Source organism: Ambystoma mexicanum, chromosome 11 (genome assembly GCF_040938575.1).
Source record: "Ambystoma mexicanum isolate Mex_15411 chromosome 11, UKY_AmexF1_1, whole genome shotgun sequence".
Taxonomy (NCBI): domain Eukaryota; kingdom Metazoa; phylum Chordata; class Amphibia; order Caudata; family Ambystomatidae; genus Ambystoma; species Ambystoma mexicanum.
Genome location: NC_090934.1, coordinates 1,009,348,450 through 1,009,367,630, shown reverse-complemented (window position 1 = coordinate 1,009,367,630; position 19,181 = coordinate 1,009,348,450). Strand labels below are relative to the sequence as shown.

General features: G+C 45.6%; 1 protein-coding gene across 6 annotated transcripts in view; it reads right to left on the bottom strand.

The window, feature by feature from the left end:
• The window catches only part of UACA (uveal autoantigen with coiled-coil domains and ankyrin repeats), a 523,730-nt gene that overhangs the window by 220,159 nt on the left and 284,390 nt on the right, over positions 1-19,181 (bottom strand). For all 6 annotated transcript variants that reach the window (XM_069624208.1, XM_069624210.1, XM_069624213.1 and 3 more), the window contains exons 5-7: positions 18,725-18,782; positions 10,453-10,523; positions 9,591-9,697 (exon numbers count right to left, since the gene is read on the bottom strand). In XM_069624208.1, coding sequence (XP_069480309.1) covers positions 9,591-9,697; positions 10,453-10,523; positions 18,725-18,782 — 236 coding nt within the window. The remainder of the gene's footprint in view (positions 1-9,590; positions 9,698-10,452; positions 10,524-18,724; positions 18,783-19,181) is intronic.

Here is a 19,181-nt window from a genome sequence, read left to right as displayed (position 1 = left end):
CAAACCAGGTTTGGTCTCTTTGTTCATTCACCTTTGGCGGGCTTCAAGAGTGAAACCCGCCTCTGGCTCCAGAGTGTCTGGGGTAGGTAGAAAGTGAGGGAGGTGCCCGAAACTCCCTGTGCCTAGTCTCCTAGGAGACCCAAATGCACTCTGACGATTGGCTGGCTGACTGTCCGGCAAGGACAGCCACCCTGCTGGGTGAGTGGCAGCTAGGCTGGAATGAATGGGAGAGAACTGAATAAAAGGCGAGTCTCTTGGCTTGGAAGGCAGAGTCGACCACTGGACAAAGGAACCGAAGAAGAGCTTGAAGAGGACGGCTGCTGCAACTCCTGGACCGTTGATTTGTCCGGTGAAGCCCTGCTGCATGCCTGAATTGCCAGATTTGCTCTTCTTCTAAGTGCTATCTGAAAGTATTTGCCCTGCTTATGAATATTTGTAAATTCTTGAGTTCTAAATAACCTTTGCCTTTTACTTACTTTTTAAAGAGTATTCTGAATGCCAACAGTAAGGTATTAATGTCCCCAGCACCCTTGTTACTGAAGTCACCTGTGGGTGTAGGTTGTGTCTGTGGGCCATCCCAAAAGCTTGTCTGATTCAGAAACTCAAAGTGTACAGTATTGAAGTATATTTGTGTGTTACTATTCTATTGCTCCCTTCTGAAGAAGGCTTTATAACCAACTCCTAAATAAATTATGAATTGTTTATGAAAGAAACCTTGAGTGTAAGAGTTTATTTGAATACTTGTAACTGAATATTTGAGTAACTCCACTACAGCTCACATTTCCCCTCTTGAGATAAGCCTGGCTGCTCAACACGCTACCAAAACTGTGTAGTACAAGCTTATACCAAAGGTTGGGTTGCCTATATCTGTAGTCAGAGTCGTTTGTAGTGTTCCCAGAGGGTACTACATACAAACTTTGCCTAACAAGTATCGAGAAATATCCACCCCAGGACACAGATACAAGTACTCATGGTGATGGTTTCCAGAAAACTACTCCAACAGCAGGAAACGACCCAGTAAGAACAGGGTTTCTCCTAGGCACAGATTAAAAGGCTCCAGTAGCCCAATGACCAAAAAGAAGAATAAACTGCTGCACCTCAATCCAGCAGTGAAATTACCAGTGAGGAAAACTAGGGAACCAGACACAGGATTTCAGCGTCTCGGTGGACAACGGAGAGTGGTCCAGCCAGAGAGGAAGTGAAGACTGTGGCGGTGACCCAGGACAGCCCTATGAGCAGATGAGGCAGGGTAATGGTATTGCATCATCCTTCCATGTGACAGCAGCTATCAGAGCCAAGGCAGGAGATCCTGATGGAAAACGTCAGGAAACAGCAGTAAAACAACCTGGGCAATGTCTCAGCACGCAAGGCCAGACTCCATGCAAGTAAAGTCAGCAAAAGGACACAGGAATCCCAGGATGCACTTCTAGCTGCAGAAAAGCCCAAGCAGATTGGCCTAAGCCACTACATTACATCCAGCCAATATGGCCCGATGAGGGCCTAAAGATACAGCAACTACTGGAAATCCTACAACAAGTAAGAAAACCTGCAACTTCCAAAAATCCAGCAACAAGAGACTGAGCAATGACAGTGTTTACCCTTATGTATCCCTACTGACAGGAGCTGCCTAAAGCCAGCCTACCAATCACAAGTCTAGGGGGGACAAGGGGTTACCAACCATTCTAGTTGGTCCTCAGGGAAGCCACTCGTCCTACGCCAACCACACAGCATGCCAGTAGAACTGCCCAGTGTCTTATACTTATCTAAACCAATAAAAACGAACATCACTGCCATGTGGGCTCAAAGTTATTAAGTTTGTAGAACAGCCATTTTAAGCCTACCTCATGGTTCCTAAAATAGGGGAAGCCCTAAAATACAAAATGGCAGAGAGCATAACTGGGCTATCAATTCAGTAAAATGACTTGCACTCCTGGTGAAGACAACAATTACATAAGCCAATGGCCTACTCCCTAAAACCAAAGCAGGGTGATATCATCAACACAGGGCACAAATAGGGTGCTTATAGAAAACACTTGGGAGAGCAAGCCTTATGGGTGACCCAGGACCATATACTCTAAAAGAATGAAAAATATAAGAGCTGACCCTAATGACAATTCCAATGTGCAGATTTTGCAAAAAATGATAGGAGGAATACTGGAAACATCAAGTCATTGTGTGGGCACTCTTCAATGTTGTCACTGATTTCCAAGTCCCTTTATTAATTCAGATGACTTTTTAACATCAGTTATTTTGTTATAGATTATCTGCACGTAATTCAACATCCATGACATGCTGTTGCTAAAGTCATGAATATGATTTTATCCAACTATGTATATGTTTATTAGCAGTGTAATAACCTTTTTCTTTTCTTCTTTGTTTTATTTCTTTTTAGTTTATATTTTGAGAGACACTTTTTGCATTGTATTATGTTGTGAAAGATTTATTTAAAGATAACAAATAAAAGGGTTGCAATGGGTAGGAGGACTTCTACCGCAGTCCCACTGACCATCAACCATTCCGAATGCTGCTCTGGTCTGTGGTCTATCACTGTGTCATGTGGCGTCTCCTGGTACATGTTGTATTGCCAGACATAACTCTGGAGTGGGGTGCCTCGTAGGCTTCCACCCCAATACCAAGATGCCGTTTACTCCTGTGGAGTTCAAACTCAATTCAGCAGATGAAGTTTCTTGGTCCATGGCTCTAGACTCTGGAATAAACTCCCAGTAACTCAGAACTGAGCCTTCCATTCAGAAGAACTCTTAAAGCCTTTCACTATCATCAATATATGCCAGACGGAGTGGTTACATTGCAGCATATGCTTTTTGCTCACCTAATGCTCTTACCTTCGGGTTTGAGCACTTGACAAATAATTGCTATAACACTGTCATTGCACATCTCTGGGGCGCTAGCGAGCCCGGAAGGTCACTCCTCTTCCACCCGCTTGGGAGGCACATTGGGCAGTGGCCCAACACAGAACTTAATTGCTCGCTTCCCCCATGCAACAATGGGAAGTTCAGCCAACTCACCACAGTAGGCGAACTAACAGAGCAGGCCAGATTTCCGCAAAGGTGTTTGGACAGTAAACTTTCTACCAAAATACCTTTGCTCACCAAATCTACAAGAGATTCTAAGGGAGATCCAGTTGTAAGTTTTGGTCCTCTTTTCTACTCTGTGAGGAGTAAAAAGGAGCTTAACCCTTTGCAAAGGATACTTGTTTTGCCTCCTTCGAATTACTCAATTTGGTTTTTTAAGCGGCACAGAGAGAAGAGTATTCCAAAAAGTGAACAAATGGTTAATCAAGGACCAGAGCAACAGGACAACATAATATATTTTCTCCCCGAGGAAGATTTATCAGAAGGACCACAGCCAGATAACAGAATAAAGGACCCGTACTTGATTTGCCAATGTGGGGTCACCAGCATCATGTGCCATCCAATGGACCCCCTGAACCTTTATCACTAATTTGGGAAGAAAGGGTAAAGGGGAAGGAAAGAAACAGTAACCAAACTTCTGCACTCTGCATCCAGGATGGATCAAATGCAACCTTTCAGTGGGGTTGGAGCGGTCCTATTTCTTTTGCAAAGAGTTTAAAGTGGAGACTCACAGAACTGTCTCTGGTGATCTCACGCAGATGGACAACAGGAGATCACTAAATAATTTCACTTTTACTCACGTGAAGGAGTCTTGCTAGTCAGGATACCCACTTCAGTGGGTTGCATCCCCACCAGGAGTACTGCCAAAAAAGGTTTATTGTTCAAAAAGTCACAGATGCATTTATTGCATGAATGCATGTATCCTGCATGCAGGAGTAGGATTTATCAGTGGTGTCTGTGTGTAAAAGAATCCTCTTTCCACTTAGAATGGGCAGACAACCCTTTAATGCTAGCAATCTAGTAGGTTCTGCTGAGGCATCTACATGCAATGTCTTTTCCTAAGGAGAAAGGATGGAAGTGCTTCAGGACCCCATAATGGAGGCACACCCATACTCTGGAGTTAGTGGTGAATTTAATATGACTCTAGGAGAACAAAAGGGGCTCCTCAAGGACATTGTGTTCAAGTGATCATTGTTACAGATACTCCAGGCCAGTATGAAATCATGTTCTGGGATGCCTGAGGATACTTTTCCTGGCTGAACGAGATACAATTTGTTCTTGGGAATCAAGAGAGCATGAGCCCAAGCACCCCTGCCCTGTCCCAGTGCACAAGTGGAAGCATGGTGAGGACATTTGCGAATATACAGGCAGTTGGCTACTTGAACAACTATCATGGCAGGCACTACCCCACCCTCTTCTGCTTTCCTGAGAGAAATCTAACAGGATGGGCTGTGTATTTCTCTCCCTTTTCTTTAGTGCCAATGACCCCCTACCCCAATTAAAGGCAGTGTACCATCCACACCTTGAATACTGGAACTTGTTGGGGGGTTGAACATCTGGAATACATGCATCGCTGAACATGCTACAAATCACGCAAACAGAAAGGTACAGATAAGGAAATACATTCCAGAAGGAGCTAGTTAAGCTGTAATTTTTTTTCAAATGCTTCATTTAATCTCTGCCTGAGAAAGTGGTCAAGACCACAAAAGCTTGCAAATAAATTACTTTGTTGGCCTAATTATGGTACGGACTTCATTTCCTTTTGGATAAACACTTATCAGATACTTATACATTTTTCCTCAAGGGTAAACCAAGGTAGGGTCTACCACAAAAAGACATTTAACTCTATGAAAGGCCTTTTCAGCATCTAAGGCCGCACCTGTCCAATTCTCCCTTTATTATCCACAAAATTCAACCAGTCGATCAATAGACTATTAACAGTTAGCAGAGGCGCGTCTTACCTGAACAGTCTCAACCTGGCCCTCATTAAGTATATTGGCAGAAATGTCAAAAATTCTTTACCCCTACCTACAGTGCATTATGCACTTATGTAGCGGCCTGGAAGGCTCAACATGAAAGCCTTTTTGTCTCATGTATATTTTGTAGTTGTTATCCTCCCTCCACCGCCCCAGTCTCCCTTTTTTAAACCAAAGAGAGAAAGTAAAAACAATGTTCTCCGACAATACACTTTCTTATCCAGAACACTATTATCTGGCACCTTGCTATTAATATACCAATTCAATATACTTTAGTCCATGAATACAAAGCTTTGAAGTCCCAATAACACCATCTGGATGGAAGAGGGCCAGTAAGTGGCACAGAAGACCAGAATACTCTTTGCATTAAACTTTGCAGGGCGTCTTTGAACTCTGCTATTCAGAAATCCTAACATCCTATTATCCCGAATATTAACTAGTGTTAGGGCAGAATTAAATTCTTGGCGTATTTTCTGCACGACCATGGCTCCCTCAAAATTCTTGCTGGCTCCCATGTTTTTTTTTACTTTCTTTTTCTGACGAGAGGGATAGTCCCCTTGTCACTGCAACCCTTTCTCTGGTGTGCTGCCATTAGTGGCCCATGTGGCTACCAGGGAACAGGTTTTTTTTATGCACCCCATTTTGGTTCAAGGGACACCCTTACTCCCATTATCCATTCCAAATCCTCTGCTACTTCTAGTGGTAACGCCCCGGGTTCATCCCCTATTTATAGACTTGACATAAGGAGGTGTCCTCAGCTAAGTTAGGTGTGGTGAATCGAGATTTTTCCTCGACTCACACAAACAACATATCGATGAATCCCTGTGGCGGCAAAGGGAGAGGAACGGGTGGTAAGGCCGGCAACATGCAACAAGATACGCCACCAGCACAGAGAGAGGGAAATCACTCATCAGCTGAAGGAAAAGGCTTTATCTAAGGGCAGTACAGATGAAATAGCACAGTGGTAGAATGGTTACCTCACATGTAGAAGACCAAGGTTCAATTCCCCATTAAGGACAGTGGGTAAACTGAATTTAAACTAAGTACAACACCACAAAGGCAAGGGAAATAAAAATAAAACCACCTTTCATAAAGCAAAAGGAACACAGAGAGCCATACCTACCATCTACCCCGGAGGAGCAAACCACATAAACTGGAGCAAAGCTCTTGTATAGGAGAGCTAATTGGAACTCCTAATTGGACTTTCTTGTTCTTTGAATTGACCAATAGGGATGGCTTACCCTGGGAGACTATCATATAAGCACTACTTCCCCCAATGGTGAAGCCAGACAGTTTAGCTAATCAGCAGTCAGCAAGCGGGAGAAAGGACCGAATAAAAGTAAAGTTGTCTCAGCTGGGGACTGGTTCCCAGTCTCACTGGTTTGGGGAAACACTGGAGAAGAAGCCTTAAGCAGGGGAATGAAGGCTGCCTTGTACCTTCTATGCTGAAGAGGGAAACCTGAGAGAGCCCAGCTGAACCCAGAAGGGGGAGAACAGGCCCACACTCCTCTGATCCGGGAGCTTAGAGGAGCTGGAAAGAAAGGCTGCCTTTGGTAGCCTGTTGAAGGGGCTTAGGCAGGGCTGTTGGAGGGGCTGTGTCTGAACTGGCTGGATCTGGGTCTTCAAAATCACATTTCAGCCAGGGGGGTGTTTGTTGCTGTGCAAATGTTCAGTGGTGTAAATCCATGATTGGACAGCCGCTGCCTATTTCAATGGTGCAGATGCTTAACACTGGAGGGTTGAAGTTGATCAGAGCCTGGATTTGGGATATAAGGAGGCGGTCTAGAGCCATTATGAATGGCGCACACTAGAACAAAGATTCCAGCAATTGAAGACACCTGCTAAAACACCAGAGGACTACAGCTATGGGTCAACATTGCCAAGGCCATCCACCGCGGAACAACTGGACCATCTTCTTGAGACAAGGGGAGACCCTCCAGTATAAGACACCATCCTCCCTTATACTGATGTAATCCTTAAACTCTCAAGGAGCTGGACCTTCCTCAGAAGGGACACTACTGCTGTTCCGACAGTTTTGCCTGGAGGCTGGACACACTGCAGATCCATGAGCCGTGAAACTAACTTGTTCACCTGCTGCTACTGCTCCATTGTGAAGTGGGACCTGCCTAAAGCCTTTCACCACCGTGCAATCTGGAGTCCTATGTGGGTGCACCAAAGAAACTCGCCACACCTGAAACATCCTGGGGTTACTCCACAGGGTTGGGAGTTGATGCAGTGATCCATCACAGTTACCAGTAATGGCCAGTTGTTGGGTCACAGGAACACTGTCGTGAGACTGGAATCGCTGCTAACCGGACCCAAACCCATCACTGAAAACAAACTAGTGCATCCGTGACACCTGTACCTCCTGCCAATGGATCAAAGGCATGAGTAGCTGTCCCAAACAACTCCTACTTACATGTGGGTTGTGTTTCTTTAATTTGGAGTTCAGCGGCAGAAGGTTGCATACCACATTTAAAGCCCCCGTTCCCATAATGCTTCAATGACCGTAAAGTCCAATTCCTTGAGCTACCCCTACCTGACGCTGCGCAGTGGAGTTATGGTCCAGGGTTACTTCCTGGGGACCCATCCAAACTTAGGAAATGGGAGTTGCACCACCCTTTTGTGGGAAACCTTTTAACTGAAGCTGGTGTGTCATTACATAAGGAACATACCCATTTCCTTTGACCAAATCTTCCTTCTGGGGGATTTGTGACTGCCATCGCTCAATTTCTAGGTGTTACCTTTGTACTGGTCCCTCTGAAAAGCTGGTTACTAAACTGGTTGGGTAGGAAAAGACTGAAAGCTACCCTAAAACTACAAGGTATTGACTGCCTAACCATTTTTATTGAGGTTTCACTCCCCCTTTAATTAGCTTTCCTTTTGCATTGCTTAATTGCACTCTGTCTATACTAAGGTGGGGAGTAGTCCATTGTGTGCGTTACCAAATGTGTAGGTCTGAGGTTTATGCTTTTTGCTCAGTGAGCAGCAGTGTTGACCTTTATGGCAAGTGTGTTCCTCAAACATAATATTTGTATACATCTGTGTGGACGTATAACCACTTATAAACTTCATTTACTGTTATCTGTACCTGCCATCAAACACCTGAACTCCGAACACAGAGCCTCACCACTCGGCCTATGCTACCCAGAGAGTTTGGTTAGATTAAAGTGTAACAAGCCTTTGCAGGTCCACTAAGGTTTTTCCCCAAAACCAGACACCAGCACGGGTTCTAAAAAGACCTCCTAACATTAGATGCGCAAAAAGGATAATAGAGTTGCTTTCTATGCTTTGAATGTACATCGTATCACTTGCTGAACGTGTACTTTGAAGGACCATGAAAACGTACTCAAACAAGATTTAGCAACTGAATGCAAAGCTACAGCAGGAGATAATACTTCGGAATCAACATTGCCCTTGTTGAAAAAAATCACTGAGCAACATCGTATCGCAGAGGGGAGGACGGTTGTGGACAGCATAGCATCATTAACAATAACCACAATTTGCTAGTTCATGCATTCTTGTTAGCAAACTAGTGTGGATACTGGTTTCAAATCAACCAGCGGCATTTGGAAGGATACACCTCAGTAAGTTATGAATAACTAACAATGTCCGACTATGTTGCGGTTATTCAGATCCAAAAGGGATCTGTAGCAAGATTTTTTCCTTGCATTAAATATAAATATATCTCTCCAACGGTACCGGTCAAAGACTGGGAGCACCACTTATGGACAAAGCATGATACTTTTGAGAGTCTGGAAGAAAATGTCAAAAGTTTCACTGGTTTCTGAAAGACCAAGCACATTTTGTGAACAGTAAAGATACGAATAAAACACGATGGCCCCCCCACCAACATGAGAATGCAGGGGGAGCAACAAAATCACTTTAAAACCTATATCAGAATGATCATCCGATTGCTTAATACCTCAAAATGGACCATTCACCTAGTCGATATGATGGACCTTGGGCATTTATAAGACTGAAGTCCTTAATAATCACTGTGGGGAAAATGAATTCCTGTGACATGGGAGGTCTAAACATTAATTAACTCTACCTATGTGTATTGTTGTCAAGCAAAGAAATGTGTGCCGTGCATTCAGATGGTGACCCGTGCCCTTCTTGCCAAACGCCCATGGCAAATTATGTTAATGTGCCTGGAGGCTGCTTTTTCCTGGCAAAGTGTAAAAACAGCGCTTGAAAAAGCCCACTGAAATAGGCCTACAGCAAGAAAAGCAGTTCATGTTTCATTTATAGAGGCATAAGGCTACACTATTATACGCCAAAGAATATAGGAGAAATGACAACAGTTTCTTCTAAAGGTGGCAAAACAACCTGCTCCAAAACCCCTCCAACCCCCAAATAAAGAGCCCTCATGTCGAGACATGTCTATCCACTCAACCAGGTGAAGATGGTCAGAATTTGCTGGCAGAGGCTGAAAAAAGGAGTTTGAGGGGCAAAGGAGGCTAGAAAGTGGACAGACGTACTTACTCGGACTTCTACCCTCTCTATAGCGATAAGGCACCTGCTTCAGTACCATTAAATGAGAGCAGTTCCATGTGAAGGGCTGAGAGGAAGAATAAAGACTAGGATACTAAAAAAGCATACAGCCAGCCATTTTATAAGTGCCAAACAAGCTATCCCTTTCCGTCCAGCTCTCAACCAACTGGTGAAATCCTCTCTCTTCTCACAACATAGCATTCATAAGCTGGGCTCATCCAGCTAGGGTTATTGTGCCACTTACTTGTTCTGCTTGTCTCTGCCATTTATATCAGCACCTTTATCGATCAGCAGCTGACAGATGGCAGGGCGACACATCTGTGTGGCCAGCACCAGAGGCGTCCTCCCGTCCTGTGAGAAAAAAATAAATATGGGGTTTGAGAGCAGGAGCATTGGAAATACCACATTGTTGCATGTACAGTGTAGGCCCTTCTTAACCCGCCCTACGAAAGGCACAGCTCATATCCCTAGCAGAACCTGCGCCCTCAGCATGGCACAGATCTGATCCATACAGTCCACCCCGTGGACTGAACAAAAAGCGTCTCTTTGATACACTACACTTGGGATAGCACAGATTGGACCTCTACACATACCCAATCAGAGAATGGCATAAGCCAAGACCCTGGGTGAGCCGATCAGGCGGTTGGCAAAGGCAGGTACTAACCGGACTAATGGGCTAGCCCTGGGGTTGGCACAGACTGTGGGCGCAGAGTAAGATTGTGCTCACCAGAGGCAGATTTAACACTCGGACAAGAGACAAATGCCCACGTGCCCCCTGCCTCTGCCTTTCTCACATCAAAGGCAAACCACTGGGGCTGCACAGGACCCCCCCCCCCCACGGAGAAAGTATCCTTTCAACAGGCTCGACAAGCAGACGAGTTTAAATGGGAGCGGATCAGTGCTGTTAACAGGTTAAAATACATTAAACCTTTGCTACTAAAGTTCATTAATGCCCACTTGTGATAGCCATTAACGCCTCCCACCCCACGCTCTGCCTACCCAGGGCCCTCTATCAATCTTGCCTACGGTGGCCTTTGCCTTAAATCTGCCAAAGGTGCTCACCCAGAGATCCCCAATTGGGACCTCTGGGGATTATGCAGACCTACCCCATCCTTGGCGTTCACCGAGGCTCCATGATCACACAAAAGCTGCACGCTGGAGCGACAATCTGACATGGCTGAGGAGTGGAGGGGAGAAAAACAAAAGTTCACTGCAACTTTAAAATATGAAGCGCTGGCAGTTTACTGTGGCAAAGCACACCACAGTCACAAAGCACATATTGACATACAGACTTCGAATTTAAAAGGATTCATTACTGGTTCCCTTCTCTTTCCATCCCTCGCCTTTATATGTAAAGTGAGTACCACCAGGGAGTGGACCTACAACACATAGTATTGTACAATACTATGTACCTACAATTTAGGGGTGTTTGTCATCATGACATTTACAGTTTTAGACCATGCTAAGTATTTTTATACTGTGTGTTTTGTTGTTAAAGTACACATTTAACTCAGAGATCCATTTACATGTAACACAATAAATGTGTACATTTTCCACTATTCCAGTTTTTGGTATTTGCTATGGTTAAGTGGTGGACTGGCCGTACCTTCGTGTCAGTCTACTTCCCATTCCTGGCGTTAAGCCTGTGGGTTCTGCCATGTTAACATTTTAAGGGGCGGTTGGCTTCTTTTTTGGGGATCAGTGAACTGCATCACCTTGAGGCTAGTGTTTGTGCAGTGTGACAAATCGCAGGAATTAGCCCCTTATCCCCAAGGTGGAGCCCCCACTGTGAGGCTAGGGTGGTGAGCCCGCTCTGCAATACCCTCCATACTGGTAGAGCAAAGTGGGACCTCACTGGGAGAGACTCCCCCTTTGGGGACAAGGACTACCGTTCCCGTGAGAAACTCGCTAGAGGACCTTCCAAAATAACATCTTCAAACCTTCCTGCTAAAAATATATGTGAAGAGACAACCAGTATGTCTTATTGCCAACAGGGAATAGAAGAGTTCCCTTTAAGTCCCCATACTACTGGGACGAAGAAGAGGACGCATTGGCTAAAAAGAGAATCCACAAGAGAAAGAGAAGGAACACAGACTTACGCAGGGGAAGCCTGATGGCTGCATAAGTCCAAAAAGGAGAGGAGCCTTAAGACGCAAAGAGCCCGCCAGTTTCAAAGGGGCTTGAGCACGAACTCCTAGGAGGAGAATCAGAGGCAAGATGCACCGCGTTCAGCAATCGTGGGAGAACGAGAACTACCAGCCGCGCTACAGTCGGTAGCGAGAGAGCTAGGAGAAGTGCAGCTGTATTCACTTCGTCCTAAGAGAGCGAGAAAGAGCTGAGAGTGGTGGCGTGACCACAGGAGATTTGTGGTGGATCGAGGGTCCTTGCAACAACGTCAAAACCATTCTGCCATGGCAGACACGAGACAAACCAATATACAATATACCGTACAGCCATCCAAGACAACCCAACAGAAGAGGAGCTGGCGGAAAAGCCACAAGACGCTAAGCTAGAGAGAGCGGGTGAACCTCCATGACCGTAAACCCCAGTGATGTTAGCCCCAAGAACGGAAGTTAATGGGAACAACGGGAGACCCAGGGGCATGGATGAGAATCATTATTGGAATGCTCATACTCGTCACAGTCAAAAGCAAAATTATAACAAGGTATCAGAAAGAGGAGTGAATGAGAATCATCATTGTCCTGTTCATACTCTTGTCAGTCAAGAGAAAAGTATCAACATAGAAGTGAAGAAGTATTTTGCGAGTGACCCAATTCGTACCAGTTTAAATCAAGAAGGTCTAATCAAAATAGTGGACCAAGTTGTAACAGAGAAACCAGAGAACAGGTTGGACAGAGTAGATGTATATAAAGTCAAAGAGCAGGAATAAATCAAATAGTATGAACTGTTCAGAAGAATAAGAAATAGCCCCGAAGGAAAAGATACTTGTTGGATAGATTTACAAGGGGAAGAGCAAAGGAAACCAAGAGAAGAAACAAAAGTTGAAGACAACAGTAAATGAACTGTATGAACTGATAAAAGTAGTCACTATCTAAAGATCATCCATTGAAAATCAGTTGGTAAGAAACCAACAAACCTCAGGAGAAGGGAGACATTCTCCTGACTGGAGTTAAGATAGTGGTAGTCAGATAGGCTTAGAGTTGGATGGTGGACAGTTTCATTTCTAGACGTTAACTGACAAATACCTGAGCTTGTTTCGTTAGGTAGGGAGGCCTTGTAAAATAAGGAAAGAAGGGGTTTATTAATTTTCTTTAATAAACTTCCCAGTGAAATGTCTAATCAGAATATGTGTCCTCCTCCTGACCTACCACAACAGTCAGAGGTCTCTGCAAAAACCACCTTAAAGATGTACCAAAATGAGCATTTCTTTCAGCAACAGATAAAGATTATGTCTTTTTGAAAGTGTGCAGTGTGTGAATTATTCAGAGCTTGGGCACATACATGAACAAGGACATTCAATATAAGAACCGCCTAGCAATGAGTGAAAGTTGATGACACAGGAGTGGCAGAAATTTGAAAAAGGCCCTGGGGACTTGGTTACAGCATTCAGCAGAATTGGGCTACACGGTTCAAGGTGAGCAGTAAATTGAGCTTCTTGTTTGAGCTTTCATGCACACATACTGACTGAAATATCAGATGCACCATCATGAAACAGAGAGCCCCCACTGTCATTGGGAGCACTGGAGGAACATAGCATCAAGGTCTGTTTTCACATTTTTTCTGTGTTTTGACGCATATCAGTTCTAAAACTGAACGCATTTGTACAGATGTGCAGTTTGTGTAAATTGTTACAAAGGTCAGTCAATCTTTTTGCGAAACGTGGATTACAAAGTCCATATAGCAACGTGTACAGCTATTCGGAATTCAAATACTGTTAATTCTGGAGCTATGATACATAAGTGGTTTGAAATCCATGGATATTGCTTAGGAAAGTTTCCCACTAAAATACAGCCATTCAAATGCACGTTTCCAGACATGAAAATAAGATCCAGCTAGGTAAGGACCTTCAGTGTAGCCAGAAAACGTGTCGTACTGGAAACAGCAGCTAGGTTGAACAGTAAAATGAAAAGGTGATCTACTTATTGCCAGCATTCAGACTCAAACCAAGCAAGTTATGAGAAGCTGACCCTAGCGGCCTGGATAGGTGAAAATAGCCAATGCTTCTGGATGGTGGAATATAAAATGAACTGCCAGATAACGTCCAAGATTTCAGTCAGACACCCAAGTTACAATTCTCTAAACTGGCTGGTTCTGCATCGGCCAAAATATTCATGCTACTAAGGCTGATCTGTCCACCATCAAGGCCGGAAGAGTAAGAGGAGGTGGTAGGGGAAGACCGCCATAAAGAGCTGTGCAATGTCTGCGTTACACTGGAAGTGAGGAGAATAGGAGGAATTCAGGTGGGCCAGAGGGTCCAGGTAGATGTTGAAGAGCCATGGCGAAAAGATAGAGCCCTGATGGACGTCACAGGTGGAGCGTGAGGTAGATGAGGGGGAAAAGGACCCATTTGAACTTGGGAGGGTCCGTTAGAGAGGAAATATTTGAGCCATGCCAGTGGCCAGTCCGTGATGCCTAGGGTATCACAGAGACAGTTTATGAGGATGGAGTGGTTGACGGTGTCAAAAGCAGGGGAGAGATCAAGGAGGATCAGAACAGAAAGAGCGAGAGTCCAGATTGGAGAGTAGGTCTTCACTGGTATTTAGGAGCGCAGTTTCAGTGCCTCTGGCTGCCCGGAAACTGGACTGGTGGTCATGTGGTCATGTAGGCAGTCCGCCAATTCGGTGTGGCAGGTCAGTTGGGGGATGACCAGCTTCTCCACGAGTTTGCCCAAGAAAGGGGCCATAGAGATAGGTCGATAGTTAGACGGGCAAGAGGATTCCGCAGACTGCTTTTTTAGAAGAGGGTGCAAAAAGGACTGAGGGAACGAGCCTGTGGCAAAAGAGTGTTTGCAAAGGTCCACCAAGGCAGGGGCTATAGGGTCGATGTTGTTCTTGATGGTTCTGGAAGAGCCGGGTAGCACCTGTTAGAGATCTCACCTCGTGAAATGAGGGAGTATGAGGGAGTATGAGGGAGTATGAGGGAGTATGAGGGAGTATGAGGGAGTATGAGGGAGTATGAGGGAGTATGAGGGAGTATGAGGGAGTATGAGGGAGTATGAGGGAGAAGAAGAAGGAGAAGGAGAAGAAGAAGGAGAAGAAGGAGGAGGAGGAGAGGAGGAGGAGGAGGGAGGACTGTGGTAGGATTAGTGAGTTCCTTGCAGATTTTAAAAGGAGTTCAGCTGTGTGGTTTGTGGCTCCACAAATGTGAGCTTGGACAGGAGCTCTTTTCTTGGAGCAGATGGAAAGACGGTATTGCCTTTGGAGTAGGTGGCAGGCCAGTTCTGCTCTGCCACTTTGCACTTTCGTTTCAAAGCAGCCAAGTCAGAGTCATACCAAGAGTTGCATTTGATGGAAGGCTTCATACGGATCCTCTTGACAAGGGCAAGGATGCCCAGGGTGTTGGTGATAGAGAGATGGAGGTCAGTAAGGACAGAGTGAGCGGGAGAGTCCAAAGAGGGGGATGGAGGAAGGCTGAAGGAGGAAGCAAAGGCAGCGACTGACACAAGCTTCATCGGTCGAATGACTGAGAAGGGGACTGGCAGTGCGGGGGAAGGAGACACGGGAGGTCAAGTAAGGAAGACATGAGAGTGGTTGGACCAGGAGAGAGGGTTATTGAGGAGGTTGGAAAGAGAGATGTCTGTCGAGATGAGGGCATCCAGGGTGTTCCCTGCAGGGTGGGTCGGGCCTGAGAGGAGGATAGTGAGGGTCAGAGTGTTTGAGGTCGTGGAACAGAGTGGTGGCCACATCAGGGGAGTAGTGATGAATGTTGAAGTACCCAAGGAAGATGGGTTTGGTGGAGGAGGCAAGAAGAGAGGTGGAGAGGTTGGCCCATTCAGAGAGGATAAAGGTGAAAGGACCGCGGGGTCTGGAACTGGTAGAGTGAGTCACAGAGAAAGAAGGGGAGACAGAGTCTGCAGACTAGGCTTCCAAAGGAAGAGTATGATTGAGTGGGGATAGAGGCAGCAACCCACCAAGGGAAGATCAGAGCAACTCCACCGCCAGATTGGGATGGTCTAGGGTAGAATATGATCTTGTAGCACTCAGGAAGAAGCGTGTTAAAAGCAGTGACGGAGCTGGCCTTGAACCATATCTCAGTAAGGGCGAGGGCGTGAACGTCAAGGTTTGGTTATTTACCCTGTCCTGTTAAAAACAAGCAATGACTAAGCCAACAGTTTTGGCTTGAGATATTCGAGAAGTATTTGCCAGGTACTGACATCATATGCACAGGTAATCACTCCATTTTCCAGCTGTTGCTATCTTATGGCTAGGTAGTACCATTATATCGACGCCTAGCAAAGGTCTACCCCATGCCTACCCTACCTTACCTACTGTTGGCTTTGCCAATACTTGTTCTACTTTACACCCGCCTTTACACAGATCACTTTGAACCGACCACATGGTGCTATTTAATTCTATTTATTTATTTAGGCATTTGTTAAGTGCACCGAACCCGGGGGCATCTGGGCGCTGAAAGATTTCTAATTAAATTAAATTGCAGGGTTGTAGCACTCTGACCAATAATGAAGGATAAGGGCTCATTGCTTTAAATAAGCTAGTATTTCGGATACTGCATGCTCGAGAGCACATTTAGCAGTGTAAAGGAGGGCACCAATAGTCACATTCTTGAAGAATGGAGCTGTAATACACTGCACACGGTACATCTCAGAGGCATAAACCACAAGGTCCCAGCATATGATGCTTTTTCAGATGGATACCGAGGCCTGAACCCTGGCCTTTTTCTGGCTTTGCCACCTGTTACTGAAGCATTTCCTTCTTTGTGCCTCCCCCACCCCCCTCCCTCACGTTCACCAAAGAACCAGATGTCAAGACCATGTTATTTAATGCAATTCTGCCCCATCAAGTAAATGCATGGAGGTCATTTAATAATCTGTGTGCTTCAAAGTATTTTTTTTAAAAGCCAAAAGCTTCTCGTTGACTTTCTTGGTTACCTTCAATTCCTTCAGTCACAAAGTTTATGTTAGACTGGTAGACATCTTTGGCAGGGTCATAAAAACACATCGGGTAACTTGCTCCAGGTACTGAAAACTGCGTCTTGCAGGCCAAATTGGGAGTGAAACACTACTACAGGGACTTCTAAATTAACATGGAAACAGTGAAACAGCAGACTTAGAAGTCAGGCGACTGAAAGTGTCTGATAGATCACCATTACTGATACTGAAGCAGAAGCGGGAATAGACACTGAAAACAGACTTAGAGTACAATCCAAGCAAAAGGATGAGGGCTGTGAGACCACCAGCCCTTGACAGGTGCATGCTCTTTGCCAGAAAAACGATGACGAATGTGCAATGTTGTGACAGAATCACAATAATGCAAACGCTGCACAACAACAGCAGCGGCGGCTACAAAACAGAGGGTGGGGAAACAGGGAAAAAGTGTTGGCCAAAGTAGGGTGTGGGTGCAGGGGTGGTTGTAGGTTACACAGAGGTGTGTGTGACAAAATAAACGGCAGCATTCTGTTCTGTATGGCAGGATTTTACAAAACTATCAATGGCTACAAATCGCAGCTGGCCATGAGATCACAGACACGGAGAGAAAGTGAAAGGAAGAGAAAATGTGATCCTTTGCACTGGTTATGTGCCTGGCGTACCTAACACCATGCAAGAATACACGGGATGCAGAGCCAGCAGCTTCTGTAAAGACTCAGGAGAGGGGGCAGTACTAGGGACTGAAGAAACAGGACAGCTTCAATCACAATGACACTTGTGTGTTTGACTGTGTGGGAAGAAGGCAGCCGGGGCATGGGTCTGTGTCCTGGATCATGCTCATGGTCGACCTCACACCTAGTCTCCACATTAAAAAAAAGAAAAGCAGGGAAACTGGCACAGAGCCTGGCCAACACCTTCCTGGCGGGCAATTGATTCCACTGCATACAAGGTCTCCCACAATAAAGGTTTGAACGTACTATTCTCGGCTAGACCCTATGCAGCAACCCTTGTGAGTGACACTATGAGGAGGAGGCATTCAGATGCACACACACAAGTCTGGTAGATTGTGCAGCATGTAATAACTAGACCTAACCTCCAGTTACTGGCGCTTGCACTGGCCTCCGACAGGTTAAGATGGTGTGAACATGGACTTCCTCTTGTAAGCAGCCCTTATCTGTAATCACCATCCATCCATCCATCCATCCATCCATCCATCCATCCATCCATCCATCCATCCCCTCCCAGTTAACCTTCCAGGAGAAGCCTCACCACGGATGTTCATACTGTTAAATTAGTGGGCATTGCCAGTTCATGACTTCTGCTTGATCTCAGCCAACCTCAGCCGCTTGCCTGCGGTGTACACAGTTTGGCCAGGTTCTCTAGTCAAGCTCTGTCCATATGCCCGCCTACAGAAGTGCTGAATCTCTTCATCCTTTTGGAGAAGGGGCCCAAGTGGAGAACAGATTTGGGAAGGGGGCTTCTACTTACAATCCTTTTGATTGGTCATCCAGGATAAAAACCCTCTAAAATGCAGCATCAACAGGTCATGGTGGCTCTCTGGGTCCTTGCACCAGTGGGAAATGAGTCTCCACAGATAGGGTCCCAGGGGATTTTCACGAGTACAAAAATGGTAAGCCTAATCTGCCAGGCTCTTACATTCGCAAACCCTGACCTCAAGCAGCAGAGGCCTTGCTAAGTGTATGGCATTCCTGAAGGGATGACTGGGTCATGCAGATGTTCTGTTATCCCTGGGGCACAGACGAGAGATGGGGTGCCACTCTACTCCACCCATGTGTCGACCTCCACACCTTCTGAAGCACAATGCTGCCGGCATCACTTTCATTAAGCATGTCTTGTTCACGGAGCAACCTTATTGCTATTCATTTGTAACATGCCTGCTCTACACTGCTTCCTAAATGTCAGGCGCAAACTGGAATGTTTGCATTTAAACTCAGGTTGTCATTGAGGCATGAGATGGCTCAATTCTTGAAAGAATCAAGGATGCATGATGTTTGCTTAGCATCAGTTCATTAGCGTCGCCTGCACAAGTGCAAATGAAACTTCTTGTTTAATAGACTGCAGCGTGTAGACTGCAAAACAAAAACAGTTTTCAGTACCCTACTTGCCCCTGCCCCTCTCAGGCCATCACCACTTTTTCCTTACCTCTTTACCCCTTGTTGCCATCTCCACTGAGGTTACTCCCACCCTGCCCAGCCCCAGCTCAAAGCATGCATTTCCTCTTCTTGGCCCCCTCATCCAGTCCTCCAAGTGTTCTGCTGCCCTTTCACCTTTATAACATCCCTGCAACTTACCTGCATCGTGCAGGGCAGTTCTCCCCTGCAGGTCCACATTCTCTGTTGGGCAGTTGAACTGCAAAACAAACAAGCAAATCAGTAAATAGAGTATCAAGTACAAAACGTATTTTGAAGCAAGTATTATCCTACCCCCTTTTAATGTAAGCAGGGGTACAGTAGAAGTGCAGCCACAGTAAATCGAGGATTATCACAGGGCCTCAGAAGGTAGAGCAGGCTAACTCCGGCTTCTGCCGCGTGGACCAGGGATGGAGAGCAGGCAGCTCAACAACGTGCCAACCGAGTTGAAGGTATCCTAAGGAATGTTCGTTGGAGCGCTTCCCATGGCCATGTCATTTGGACAATGCAAATGACCATTCTGAGCACCGCTGACCAACTGATGTACCATCTACCACTACCCATTCTCTTCCACACATCTCAGCATGGACAGAACATTTATTTTTTATGTAGGCTGCTT